Source organism: Manacus candei, unplaced genomic scaffold (genome assembly GCF_025592945.1).
Source record: "Manacus candei isolate 608988 ecotype Guabito, Panama unplaced genomic scaffold, ASM2559294v1 h1tg000036l, whole genome shotgun sequence".
Lineage (NCBI taxonomy): Eukaryota > Metazoa > Chordata > Aves > Passeriformes > Pipridae > Manacus > Manacus candei.
Genome location: NW_026138084.1, coordinates 1,603,203 through 1,617,557, shown reverse-complemented (window position 1 = coordinate 1,617,557; position 14,355 = coordinate 1,603,203). Strand labels below are relative to the sequence as shown.

At 38.6% G+C, this 14,355-nt stretch overlaps 1 protein-coding gene across 3 annotated transcripts in view; it reads right to left on the bottom strand.

Annotated features, from left to right (window-relative positions):
- The window catches only part of LOC127473538 (sodium- and chloride-dependent GABA transporter 3), a 96,020-nt gene that overhangs the window by 67,581 nt on the left and 14,084 nt on the right, over nt 1–14,355 (bottom strand). For all 3 annotated transcript variants that reach the window (XM_051793286.1, XM_051793285.1, XM_051793287.1), the window contains exon 6: nt 1,877–2,009. In XM_051793286.1, coding sequence (XP_051649246.1) covers nt 1,877–2,009 — 133 coding nt within the window. The remainder of the gene's footprint in view (nt 1–1,876; nt 2,010–14,355) is intronic.

Genomic DNA, 14,355 nt, shown 5'->3' with positions numbered 1-14,355 from the left:
TGAAGCTGAACACTGGATATTAATTCTGTTTTCTTTGCATTTCTGATGCAAGACTATGGTTTTTTCTGCTTACTTGAAAAGCTTCAAGTGGGCAAGACACATCTCTTTCTCAGGCTGTTTCTCCTGATCTCATCAGAAAGATGGTTATCAAAATCATCCTGAGATGAAATCAAATACAATTTATTCCACCTACCACTAAGCTGAGGTTTTAGCTAAGCTATCAGAAAAAGAAAAAAAAAAAAAAAGGGGAAAAATAAAAGGTCAAACAGGTTAATTACTTCAAAGACCCAAGGTCTGTTTCTGAGGAAATGGTACAAACCGAAGGAATCTCATGCCTTGACGATAAAATTCGGAGAGTAAACCACAGAAATGTAAAATATATCTTTTTTTTTAAAATCCCCACAGCCTCTTCCTACCAGCAAAGGAGCTCTCCCTGTGCTCCTGTTTGGAGCCCAGAGCAGCCCTGCCCAGCCTTGCGTGCGTGCACGCGTGTGCAGCCACACGCCACGTTTTCCTCTGCACCCCTGGGTCACATTATGCTATGGTAGAATAGGCCTCCCATCTTCAGACATTCTTTCTGATGGAAAAAAAAAAAAAATCGGTTTTGCTCAGTTTTATTTCTTCCCTGTCAGGCTGCAGCTCCTCAGACAAGTCCCAAGCACTTCTGTCCCTCCCCAGAGCCCACACATCAAAGACGTGCGGGCATTTATCTTGTCATTCACTTATATCACTTTTGCTTCTCTGTATTCCTCTCTTTAGGATCTTTCCCCCTCTCTCCTCTAAACTATTCATGCTCATACATATCCCTAGACAGTCTTTCTCAGCGTTTTTCCTGCAGTGACTTGATAAAAGTGGGCTGCAGAAATCTGTGTGTGCAAAACGCGGCACCAGATTGACTGACACAGTTGGCAAACACAGACAGAACCAAGCAATTAGTTTCAGCCAAAATTCTGATGGTATGAAAGATGTGTGTGTGGTTGACAAAGTTGAAAAGTTTCTCTCTGACGTTTTCTAAATTTAAAAAACCACTACATTTCAAAGAGTTTCAAATTTACAAACGTAGGCCACTGAAACCAAAATGAAAAAAAGAGTCCAAACACACCTTCCAAACTAACACACAACTGAAAATTAAATGTACAAAGTGTTGCAGTCCACCAAGCCTTTTCCTTCTATCCTTTGGTTACCACATGAGAAACCAGTGCTTTTTTTAGATCCTCCCTCTAGAACTGTGTCTCTTTTCCTGTATGTAGTTGATTATTCATAGATTCCACTCAGAGCTCTGTCTGATACTACTCCAGGGGCACCCTCTCCATCATCCCATGACTGGCTGAGGCTGGGAACCAGTGTCTCTCTGTTGGGTGTCCAGCACTGAATGGCATTCGCTCAAAAAGTACTAAATACTCTTCTTTTTTCCCCACAACATGTCCATCTTTATCTGCCTTTGAGTGCTTTCATTATTTCTGCTTTTGGTGTTCTAAATTCCCTCTGTGTTGAAACTCTCGGTGACTCTTTTGTGTGACTGAGAGTTTGAGCTCCTGTCAGAGCGAAGCAAAACTCAAATTTTACGTTGTGCACAGAAACCAACCCGGCCCAGTGCTGATTTCAGGCTTCAAGGACTGGCCAGCAGTGCCACCTGCTAAATTAAAACCAAAACCAAACCAACCAGCCTCACCTGCCAGAATTAGGGAAAAGGCAAATCACGAAAGCAAGAGAAACAAAACAATCTAAAAAATATGACTGATTCTTGGTTACAATTAGTTTTACAATTTATACACCCCCGAGGACAGTTGGAATTCCACTGATTTAAATAATTATGAAGGACAACACAGGTTTGGAGAACAAGAATCACATATCATTTTCAGGATTTGAAGCTCACCTTTCCAGTAGACTTTGTCCCTTTCCAAATGCAAAAATAGCAGATAGTCCAAGCAGCGAGGAGGCACAGGGCGAGTTCCCAGCGCAGATTCCCGATGTGCTCAATTCCATCAGAAATTGCCAACACCCTTCGTCTTTCAAGGGGAAAAAAAAAGAAAAAAAGACAACAAAAAAAGAAAGGAAAAGGTGATTATCTCGAAGAAAACCAGCACTGGGATAAAATGAGATTAATTTCAAACAAGGACTCCTGGTTATTGCCCAAGAAAATGCACCACGTCGAGGTGGAAAGGAAGAGAGAAGATAAAAACCTGAATATTTCAGGTGGATTTTGTATCTGCTTACAGAGTTTAACTTTTTCAGGCCAGCAACAAAATGCAAAAGATTTTAAGACAACTTTTTTATAAAGTCAAAGAAAAAAATTTGTTTGAAATAATTGCCTCCATATGCGAGCCAAAAATAAAACACTTTGTTAATAAATGGGGTTTTTTTTCAATTTTACTGGTTTTCCAGGAAAAAAAAGTTAACCTTTATTCTTTCTTTTTAACATCTACTTTCATTAATTTTCTTTTGTAATTGGAACTGTAATACTAAAATATTTCTTTTCAAAACTGTCAAAGATCACGATGTTTTCCAGGCATTTTATTTAGGAAATGCTAACTCTTAAAATGTTAATATTCCAAAAGCAAGCCCTTATTTTGTGAAAAGTGGTTAGCAGAAATATGTATTGCATTTATTGTTTGAAAAACTAGCCAGTCAATTCTAAAAAAACTAAATCTTTGTGTTTTATGAACACTCCTCACAGCTCATTGTGTGGGGATAAAGTATTTACTAACTTAGGAAATAAGGTAAAGAGTGAAGAGGCTGTTTGGGGGGGGCTGGGTGTGTTAAAGAAAATTATGGGAACTGAAAAATCAACTAAATTAAATTCTAATTTGCAGAAATCTGGACTAGCATTTTATTTGAGAGAGTGATTTTCTTATGTAAGAATTATGTTCTTCTCTGGGGTATGAACAATCCTTTTTTTTTTACTTGAAATGAACATTCAGATTAAACAAAATGTCAATTATTTACCAGCCTGTAAATAAAACATGAGTAGTCCTGGTTGTATGGATGAAAAGGTTATAAGCAAGAGCAAAAATTTACCACCATAACACTCAATATTTGATGAATTCACCTGAGATTTTTCAATTTTCAAGCCCAAAAGAAATGTTAGAGATAATTAAAATATTTTTTGAGGAATCTCAATTTTCCAGAACAATTAAAAATAAGATTTAACTGGTATGTGACATTGATATGGATTTAAATTCCATACACTTGGAGATTTGGAAACACCCAAACATTTTTAAACACCTTAAAGCAATGGATGCACACATAGACACATTCCCATAAAAGTTTTCAAGACTCAACTTCACAGAAATTATCCTGAGCAAGGTTTTCTCTGAAATCCATATTACAAGGTCTCTGTAAAACCTCAGGGACTTTAGACTTGCACTAATCTCCCTCCCATGATGTGGGTGAAAACAAATTTACTGAATTTCACTGCTACTCTGGTAGAGTTTAAAACCCTACAATAATCACAGTGTTATAAATGTAAGTAATATATAAAATTATTATATAATTATATGATTATATATAATTATATAAGTTATATAAATATAAGTATAAATATAATTCCTTATAAATATAAGGAATACAGATAATTTCATTGCAGTAAAATACATCTAGGATTAAAGGTGAGTGTTAAGTTTAAAAAGGTCCAGCCTACAGTTATCCATATGGAAGAGTTCTTCCTTTGGTATTTGACTCAGTTATTGTCCCAGGCATATAAAATATAAAATAAAATGTTAATATAAAATATTTTTCCACTAGAAAGTGTTATCTGCTTAAATGTAAAATTATTGTCACCTCATCCATATTTCCTCCTCATCCAATAAATAGCTTTATTCTTCAAAGCTTCTGCCACCATCTAATTGGGAAGAGAAGTGTTCTAGCATAGAACACCCTCAGCCAGCCAAGACCTGCAAAGAACCTGAAGTACTGTCATCAAAATTCAGGCAAAAATGAAGAGAAGTAGCTTTTAATGAAGGATGGATTTTAATCAAGAAGAGGAAGCATATTTTGTATTTGCTAGAATTGAAAATAACATTATAGAGTCATAATTATACAGAAAGGCTGATGAAAGAGATACTTGAACATTCAAGATCTCTAAGATGTTTGACAGATGATATCACGTGGAATTTTACTTAGGATTAAGTCCACCCTCTTTACAAGTTCCCATTCAAAAAGTAAAAGAAGTCCTGGAATTCTAAGCTCACCTGGAATAGGGTGTTACTTGCAAGAGAATCAAGACAAAAAGTGGTATAATATGATAAGAAAAGTCTGACACTAGATAACTCTAATATCTGTCCCTATTCTTTTATTATTCAACTTAATAAAAGATAATAATATACTGACTATAGATGCAGGTTGGAAAGATACTGACACAAATTCAGCTTGAAGTTTACAAACAGATTAAGCAAGAGAAACTCATAAAACAGACAGGGGCATCCTAAAGAATTTTAATTCTTGCTTTGCTTAAAAAGTTTCTAATTCTCATTTTGAAGTCACATACTACCTTATAAAAAATATAATGAAAAAGAAAACCAAAACAAAATTGTGAAATGGAAACCTTTGTCATTTAGCTTTATTGTCACTGTAAAAGAACAACAAACATGTTTTAATCAAACCAGGTTTTTTATGGCTTTTGGGGTTATGTTTATATATGTGTGCACCTAAACATGAGTAGAGTTTATACTCCAGAATAAGGAGGTGTGAACACATGTCAGATTGCTGTAAGTAAAAGAAATCAGTGCTAAGGAGGAATTTGGAGGATTACTGATCTAATGGCTGTAGAGCCAAGTTAACACAGCTCTGCCTGGGCTAAACAGCACCAGGAGTTACTTGCTTGAAGCACAAATTCCATGGATATTGCTGTGCTGCTGTGAGACATGAGCCAGTTCAAACAGCCTGGATCCTCTGCAGAACACTCTGTCACGCCATGTAGGGGTGAACTTCATGACAGAACCTTTGACAGGACAACCCCCCAGCAGCAGAACTTGCAGAATGAGTTTAAACTTGCACCATATTCCACATCCAGCTGTTAAAGTAACCCAGTTCAGCAGCCAGTCCTTTCAATTCTTACCCTGTCCTTCCCTGACTGCCCAATGACTTCCTCATAAATAAATGTCATTACTCTCTCTCTCATGAATAAAGTGTTTCACACACCAAAAGACATCTCTGCCTTTAAGAACAAAATTTTCACTGAAGGCTTGAGACAAAGATCATAGAATCACAGAATCACAGAATCAGCTGGGTTGGAAAAGACCTCTGAGATCATCAAGTCCAACCCTTGATCCAACACCACCGTGGTTCCCAGCCCATGGCACTGATGCCACATCCAGTCTCCTCTTAAAAACCTCCAGGAACAGAGAATGCACCACTTCCCTGGGCAGCCCATTCCAATGGCTGATTACTCTCTCCGGAAAGAATTTCTTCCTGATATCCAACCTAAACCTCCCCTGGCACAGCTCAAGACCGAGCCCTCTTGTCTTGCTGATGGTTGCCCGGGAAAAGAGACCAACCCTCCCTGGCTCCCCCCTCCTGTCAGGGAGTTGTAGAGAGTGAGGAGGTCTCCCCTGAGCCTCCTCTTCTCCAGGATAAACAACTCCAGCTCCCTCAGCCTCTCGTCATAGGACTTGTGTTCAAGTCCCTTCCCCAGCCCTGTTGCTCTTCTCTGCCCCAGTTTCTTGGAGACACCTCCTTTGCCCATTCAGAAATCTTGGCCTGTTACTTTTGTAAAGAGTGCCACAGAAAGTAAAGAGCAAATTGATAGCCTCAACACAATTATCCCTGCTGCTCCTGTTTAAAAAAAGACACGTGGTGCCAATCTGCTCAAACTGTTAGCACCATAATGAGTATTTAATTACATCGAAGCGCTGTAAATTGTTTTGCATTTTCTTTGTCGGAGCAGAACAAAGGGTTAGTGTTTCCCTTGCTACAGCAACAAGTCCAGAACTTATAATTAAACTATAACATGCAATGTATGCAAAGAATAGATCCAAGGAGCAGAAAGTCTTGCCCAGAGGCCAGGAGTGATTTCCTCAACAACACAGCTCTCCCAAACTCTCCTGCTGAAACCTTCTGGAATAGCAGCATATGAAATTCTTCTCACAAAGCCTCAGTTAAATCTGACAGTAGATATCTGCCCCTATTCTTTTATTACTCAACTGACATAAAACAAAAAAGGAGGAGCATTTTAAAAATACATGACTCTGCCCTGCATCCAAGAACTGAGGTTGGGGTAGTCAGGGGTCAGATCGCAGCTTTTTGCTCCTCAGCAGTTCTGCTTTAATCCAAAAGCTGCCATGACCTTACATAAATCACAGAGACAACAAAAAATAAAAGATAGTGGAGCTTCCTCTAGGCCTTCCTCCTCTTCTCCAGCCCTGCAAGTCCCCTACACTACTTTGTTCTCCTCAACTCTGAATGCACAGAATGAACAAGAGCAGTAAAACCAGCACTGAATGCTCTCCTCTCTGTTTTCAAATGGCAAGCATTTGAAGAATAGAAGTCTACAGTGAGTTCTGTAGTTCAGCTGGTTTGCATCATACTTTGGTGAAAAGAAATAACTCTTTCCTTATACATACAGGGACTTACTAAAGCTGAATATCTTTAAGTAAAATACTCATAATTAAATGAGAAGTATCTTAACAGCTATTCACTGAAATATCTCAAAACTTTAATCACTAGAATTCATTACTGCCACATTTTTAAAGAAATAAATTAAAAAATCAACAATATTCCTTGATAAATAAAAGCCACTGTAACTGCCAGTACAACAAACTGAAGGCAGCTGTAGGTAACCATTTGAATTACTGCAGAACATAAAATCACTGGTTAGTACAAGCAGAGAAAGATTTGTCTTGCACTGAAGACAAAAATCATTAATTACTTTGGAATCTCCTTGAAAATAGAAACTGATGAAATTCTGAAAATATTTATTGTAGGTACTGAGTTTGTTTTGTTGTTGTTGTTGTTGTATGAGGGGGGTGTTGTTTTGTTGTTTGAAAATACACAGCAGTTCAGTTCCTTGAACCATCCAACAGCCCGGGAAAGGAGCCAGGCACTGGTGGCATTTGAACATCTCGAGCAGAATATTGCAGCAAACAAAACTCCACTGCTGTTAGGGTGGGTCTGGAAAGCAAAGGTTAACTCAAACCAGAGCAAGGGCTTTGATTTGGTCCTAGCAAAGCATTAATTCTACACAGGATATTTTGCTTGCAAGTAGAATATTAAATCCCAACCAGAGTGGCTTTGCAATGTGTCTCACACCCAAAGACACTCTGCTTGAAGGTTTCACTGCCTCTAGTCACACACAATTAAATTGATTAAATGTTACTGGAGAAAGATTTTTCTCTTCTTCCTACACATAACACAAAAGAAAAGTGATAAAAGTTACAGGAGCCTAATGAAAAAAAAGATAGCTTTAAGTGGAATAATAGGACACATCTCTGAAGGGTGGCTGCCAGAAATGCTGAGGTTTGGTCATAAGGTTCTTTAAGTTAGACTGAACAAAATCTATTACTACTATTACTACAGTGTGGATTTATTCTGCTGACAGTACCACATATTGTAAGCCTTACGTTTAACTTGAATCTAAATGTAAGTGTGGATTAAAAAAAAATAAAAATGGTCAGTCGGGAAGATATAACAGAGACACGAAGCAAATTTCAGCATACTTTGGGTAAACATAAAATAACACACCTAACAAGAAACTAGACAACATCAAAGGACCTTTAGCCACCTACATCCCAGGAATATACTGTTGCTAAGGGTTACCTCTGTTTTGTCAATTAATATCATTGCACGTGTACACCTAACAAAATTTAAAAAGATAAAATCCCATGAGGAAATTATTTCAATGAGTATTATATACTTACTGAAAATGGTTTTAATTTGTTTGAGAATGTACTAAAAGCCCTTTCAATTTAGTAGCTCATCTGAGAGGAAGAAGGGCCTCTCTGTTTTTGGAATGGCTGAAGAGGGGCATGTTAGGAGATAACTGCTACTCCTGAATACTCCTGGCTGAAAAGCAACCTTTCCATCCAAATTTGAAAACAAACATTCTGAGAGCTCAGGGCACTGTATTATTGGCTGAGAGAACACTGCATTTCCCTGAGAAAGAGTGCCTTTATTCAAGAGTTCCACTGCGAGGAGTTGTACCGGGCTCTTGAACAGAAAGAGGATTATTAGCTGCCAACACATTGTTGAAAGGAAGGTACTGGGGTACTTATTGCATTATTTCATGATTTGGAAAGCTGAAGAACAGATTCAATCCATTTGAGGAAGGTCCCTTCATGTTCCCTCTCTGATTTGGAGCAGTGTCCAAGACACTTTTCTTTAAAAAAACCCGAACAACACCACCCAAACAGCCTCTTGAGGTCACTTCTCCATCTGCATCTGCCCAGCCAGGAACACAGGTGGCAATGTTTCCTTTTACTCTGAGCCAGACTCTGTCCTCAGAGTATTCTGTGGGGGATGAAAGGACAACAAAATGATGCCACTAACTGGTGCTACTGTAGAATGGCCTTTCTTATTTTATGTTTTGGTGTGCTCCTTCCATCCCTGCTGTGTTTTCAGACCTAGTCCATATTTACCTTGTGAAGCTTGTTGCTGAGCTCCTTGTATAAAAAACATAATATACTTGAGTATCAGTGCTGCACAGATTTCTACCTTTACTAGAAAAATATTCACATCTTTAAGACATTCTCCATTCCTGCATGAAAGTGAGTTTAATTTTTCTTCTAAAGACACGTTTTCTAAACTGTCCTGTTTCCTTCTCTCATTGCACTTCATGCAATCAATGTTCTCTAGTTTCTATGAAAACTTATTTGAGTACTTCATACCCAAATGTATCCAAGGATCCTGTGCAAATACAGTTTCTGACATGCAGAAACTCGAGCAGATATTACTGAACTCTGAAAATGGTGGGATTCAGATTCCATGTTCCAGAACCCTCTGTAGGTGCTTGAAGGGCTAGGCCAGACAGCTGCCAGCATCCAAGGTTCTGATAAACATCTGCATGAAGACAACAACCACACTGGGAATTGTTACACTGTCAGATGCTTATTCAGCTGGTTAGCAGCCATAAAATCAGCTTCACTCATAACACCAGAATCATTGCAGTACTCACAGGCACACTGGAAGGCTCAAATGTTTGCCAGAGACACACAAGAAAGTAAAAAGTGACATTCTTTTTGTCACAGAGGTCAGAGGCAGCTGCTTATCTAATGTTTGTGACACATTATATTGATCAGCCAACCAGACAACTGTAGGAAAGCTTAGAAACAGCTGTTCGGAGTTGTTTCACCACCAGCAGCATTTGCTCTTTCTTGTCTGAGTCACTGCAGCTTTTCCATCATCTCATAGAGAATCTTGACAATTTAGTGTTGAGACTCACTTGACTCTTCCCTGCTCTGCTTGGGAAGCAACTCTCCCTCAACTCTCTTCATCAAGAAGCTTTAAGGGATCTCTCAGGTAGCAAAATCACTCCTTTCATTCTATTAAACCACTACACTCTGCTGACCAGCCCAGAAGCTTTCCCACACTGAAATGCCCTTAGGAAGTTGTAACATTTCCCTGTGACTGTCTAATCTGTGCTAATTGTTGTCCAATCTGGGAGAGGCTGATCCATGCATCCAGACTGCACAACGAACAGGTGAAAAAGAAACAGCTTAGAAGGAACACACGCTTTTAAAAGAACTCAGAGCACACAAGATGCTAAAGATCTGAGAGAGTGTTCTCCACTTACTTACTCATATGATAAACTTTAACAAAATTTGTGGTGAATGCTAAATATAAAACTCTATGAAACAAAAAGCTAGTTATTTACTTTCTTAGCTTCTCAGAACTTATTACTAAAAAGATACATATTGCATATAGGACAAAGTGAAAAGAAAAATCACCCTTCAATAAAATGAACCTAAAAAGAGTCTTGTTAGTTCCCTTGTCAATTTATTATTGTATTTCTTACTTGTACTGTTTTCCAGGATTTCTCTTTTCTGGTGCAATTTGTTATCTTTTGACACACAAAACTTAAAGAATGGTACAATATGGTCTTAGATAACGGGTAAAGAACATTCTATGTAATAGCGATATCAAAGCTGGGAATAATTTTTCATACGTAAATCAAACAGCCTTTTCTATACATTACAGGACTGCATATTGAAAGATAGCTGTCAAATTTTCTGAGCTTCACTGCCTGAGAAAAATTAACAGTGTGAAGAAAATTCTTGTTAGAAGAATCATCCCCTGATGAGGGACTTGGACAAAAATGTGTGGGACACCTCTCCCTTTTATAGGAGGAGAAGGTATATTTGAGCAGGGATCACCCTTATAACTGCAAGCCCCAGAGTATAATAGAATCCTAGAATGGTTTGGGTTGGAAGGGGTCTTAAAGATCATCTGCCGTGGGCAGGGACAACTTTCACTAGTCCAAGTTCAGAGCTCCATCCACCCTGGCCTTGAACTTTTCCAGGGATGGGGCATCCACAGCTTCTCAGGGCAACCTGTACCAGGGCCTCACCACCTTCCCAGGGAAGGATTGCTTCCTAATATCCAATCTAACCCTACTCTCTGTCAGTTTGAAGTCATTCCCCCTTGTCCTGTCACTCCAGGCCCTTGTAAACAGTCTCTCTCTTTCCTGTGGGCTCCCCCCAGGTTCTGGTAGGCTGCAATTAGGTCATAATCCCAATTCCCTCAGCCTTTCTTCCCAGCAGAGCCACTCCATCCCTCTGACCAGCTTGATGCCTCCTCTGAACTCACTTCAAGAGGTCCATGTCTTCCCTGTGCTGGGGACCCCAGAGCTGGGTACTGCTCCTGTAGTGCACATAACATCACCTCAACACTGCATCACCTAAACCAACATCAGAACACGGCAAGACGTGACTCAGGCTGCGCATTAGATTGGTTCTGATCTCACCTGCTGCCAAAAAATACAATCTGGAATTAGTAGGAATGAAGGGGGAAAGCTTTCAGAAGACCCACTGCCCCACTAGCCAGTGCATGAACCCTGCTTTGGCTTCCTCACCTGAGGAGCTCAGATGATGACATGGGCAAGAATGACATACTGACAGTGTTAATACCATTTAGAGGACATATATCTCTGATAAAAGAATAATTTCTCTTCAAGACATTTTCTTTCAGGCTTTCTTGTTTCCCCTAATACTTAGGAATACTTAGTCCAGTACTCAGGAAACTAAAAAAGTGAGCTGATTGTGTCAGGTTTTTTACCAGTGCAGCAGTGTGGTAATCCCTGAAATACCTCCAGAACCAGCATGGATACAACTATTAAGTTAAACAATCACAAACTCCAGTGAATTTGTAGCAGATTTAGTCACTACAAGCATGTGAAATGAACAGTGTGGGTGCCAAACTCTCACTGCAGGTCAGCATGGGCTGACACTTTGACTTTTCTGAGAAAAGTCAAATATCCAGAAGTGACAACGGATACAGACCCTGTGCACTGTAAAAACATCTCTTTTTAAGGTTTCATGTAAATTCTAAAATAGAGAATATATCATCTATCAGTTTCTAAAAGTGCTACAAATTATCCTGGATAGCTGCTTGTACTCTCTAGCCATCAGTTTTCAATGATTAGGAAGTATTTCAGCTTTTAGAAGATAATCTATAGGTTGTACATTAAAGATTCTCCAATAAATTTCTCTCAAAGTGTAAGGTTTAATTTCAGGAAATCCACTTAGTTCCACACTTGGCTTTTTTTCCCCTTAAAGCAGCAGACAGACAACTCCCAGTGGTCACATTAGCAAGGATCCTTCAGCTAGAGCTGCACAGCTCTAAAATATTTACCTCTTACAGTATATTTAGTGTGACCTACACATAACACAATGAATTATTTCTAGTTGAGCCATATTCACTGCTATTCAGCCTGCTTCCTCCTTCTTAACTATCTGATAGGGTTGAATGTTGTTCCATTTATTACCCATTTCTATGCATATTAAATGAAAAAGTAAGATTACACTTTACACTGCAGATTTTTCTCTAAAACTTGTTATTGTAAATAACAACCCATATTTCCTGTCTCAACCCTTGTCTCATTAAAGTCAGCACTGAAATTATCTGAATATAACGTGGCATTACTTAGCAGCTACTGTGTAGATACATATATTACCTTTTTCATTTTTATGTGTGTGCATGTTTTTGTATATCTGTACGAGACAGAGAGTGATGGATAAACACAGAACACCCCACTTCTGTAGCCATTCCTGACCTATTTTCCTTCAACCTCTTTCACTGAAGTCATGGCAACTTCTTCTTAACCAAGCCTGAGTGTTTAATCCTGTCAAATAACTTCTTTGTGCTGTTCCACTCACCTCTGCTCTAGAGTTTCTTGGTACTCTCTCAATATATCCAATGAATCCTTCAGTCTTTGCAATTTTCCCTCTACTCATCTCTGAAGGAGTCATCCAGTGACAAAAAATCTCTCTTTTTATTCACCTTGAGTGGCATGAATGAGCTCAGCACACAGCACCAGCTGCCAACTGAGAGCACCCAGACGAAATGGGTGGCTCTCAAAATTTGTGTTGAGCCTTTTAGACAGTCTGTAGAGCTGTATTCTGTCATGCACTATTGATTAAACCTTAATAATGAGAACTACAGACAGAAAATATTGCAAACTATTGCATGAGCTTGTAAAACAGTCTTTCATAGTGAGCTAGAAACTCATGTAAAAAGTAATGGTAAGCTCTTATCTCTTCCACACAGAACAGGTCAAAATAAAACCATTACCTGACTGGCAAAAAAATAAAAAAAAAAAAATGAAAAAATTACTCTGTCAACATATTTCTCACAATCACTGGCCCTGTACTAAACCCTAGTTACAAAAATAACCCCTAAGACATGAAAAGAAGCAGGGGAAAAAGGCAATAAAGAAAAACTTACAGGTCAAAAGAGAAAAAAGAAAGCTGCAAACAGACAGGAGCTATTTTGGGAGGTCCCAAATCCTTTGTCCACATTTATAGCTCCTGGGTCTTCATAAAACACCAGTTGCAAATTACAGTATGATTCTTAATTAAATTCAGGTAAATTCTAACGGTTCAGTTTTTCATTTATGAACTAAAACCAATAGTTAGAGTTGAAACAATTAAACAATAGTTGTTGCAGGGACTTTGGAAAGGCATCAGTTATTTCCCTTTCCACACAGAGGACAACTGTGCGTGTTTCAAGGCCTGCACTGATGAATATTCTGTAGCTTTTGTAAGAATTCCATAGCAGTATTTAGTGAGTCTTCCTCAGGAAGTCCTCCTGACACAGCAAAACAATTTTGCTGCTATATAAGAATGTAATGGAAAATGGTGAAAAAAAATTAGCAAAAAAAAGTGTTGTGCTTTTTCTGTTTTGTTGTTTGTTTTTTTCCAGCCTGTGTTCACTCTAATTTTTTGCACACAAGAAAATCTCTCCTTTGATTTCAAACCCCAAGCAACCACTCTTTCTGTTAATGCCCTGAATCTACAAAGCTGTACTTAGAAAACACTTTTAAAACACATCTAAACTTTTTTTTTTCCCTCTTGTAATGACACTTTTTCAAGAGCCAAAAATAGATAGAGGCTTTCTCAACTGCATGGAACTCTGTGCTTGACACAGTCCCCATGCTGAGATAGCCAAGAAGACGAATGTGACTGCTCTTTAATGTTGTTTTCAGTTGCTCGAGTGGCTGTAAAATCTCTTGCACCAAAGTCCTTCAGATTCTCAATTTCAAGATGGGGAGAAAATCTAATGGGGAGAAAATCTATTGGGGAGAAAATCTAATGGATGCATTCTTGGACAGCTGAAAATAACAGGCTATTATTTACAAGGCCACAGGCACATTTAAAGGATTCCACAGGTATTGAAAAATATGCCTTGGAAGAGTTACATGCAATTTGTTTGCACATCAAGTCTCGCAGATCCAATTCCCACGGGGAACTGGGGAAGGAAATAGTTCTTGGAATATAACTTTTCAGCCTGTCCTGTGCAAGACCTCTCTTCTTTAGGGGAGTTACAGGAGGGACTAATTGGTTTCAGGCAGCAAATGCCACCAACTGTATTGTGCTTTTAGTTTTCTGGATTTAAAGTTGGCTTAGACACTTGTAGGAGGCTGTAGATAACTCACAGAGGAGGGGATGAGCTCGCTTTTTTAGTTGCACAAACCCAAACATAACTGAAAGGAGGCCTTTCAGTAGAGGTTTTTTCTGACGTAAATAACAACAACAAAAAAAAAGGTAATTAAAAAAAACCCAACTCAAAAAACCAAAACAAACATAGAAAAAAAAAAAAAGCAGATGGGAAAAAAAACCCCAAACACAACAAACCAACAATTTATGAGAAACCAATTAAACCCCCAGCAAAGCCAGAAGAAACGTGCCTGGTTATTTTGGCATGTGC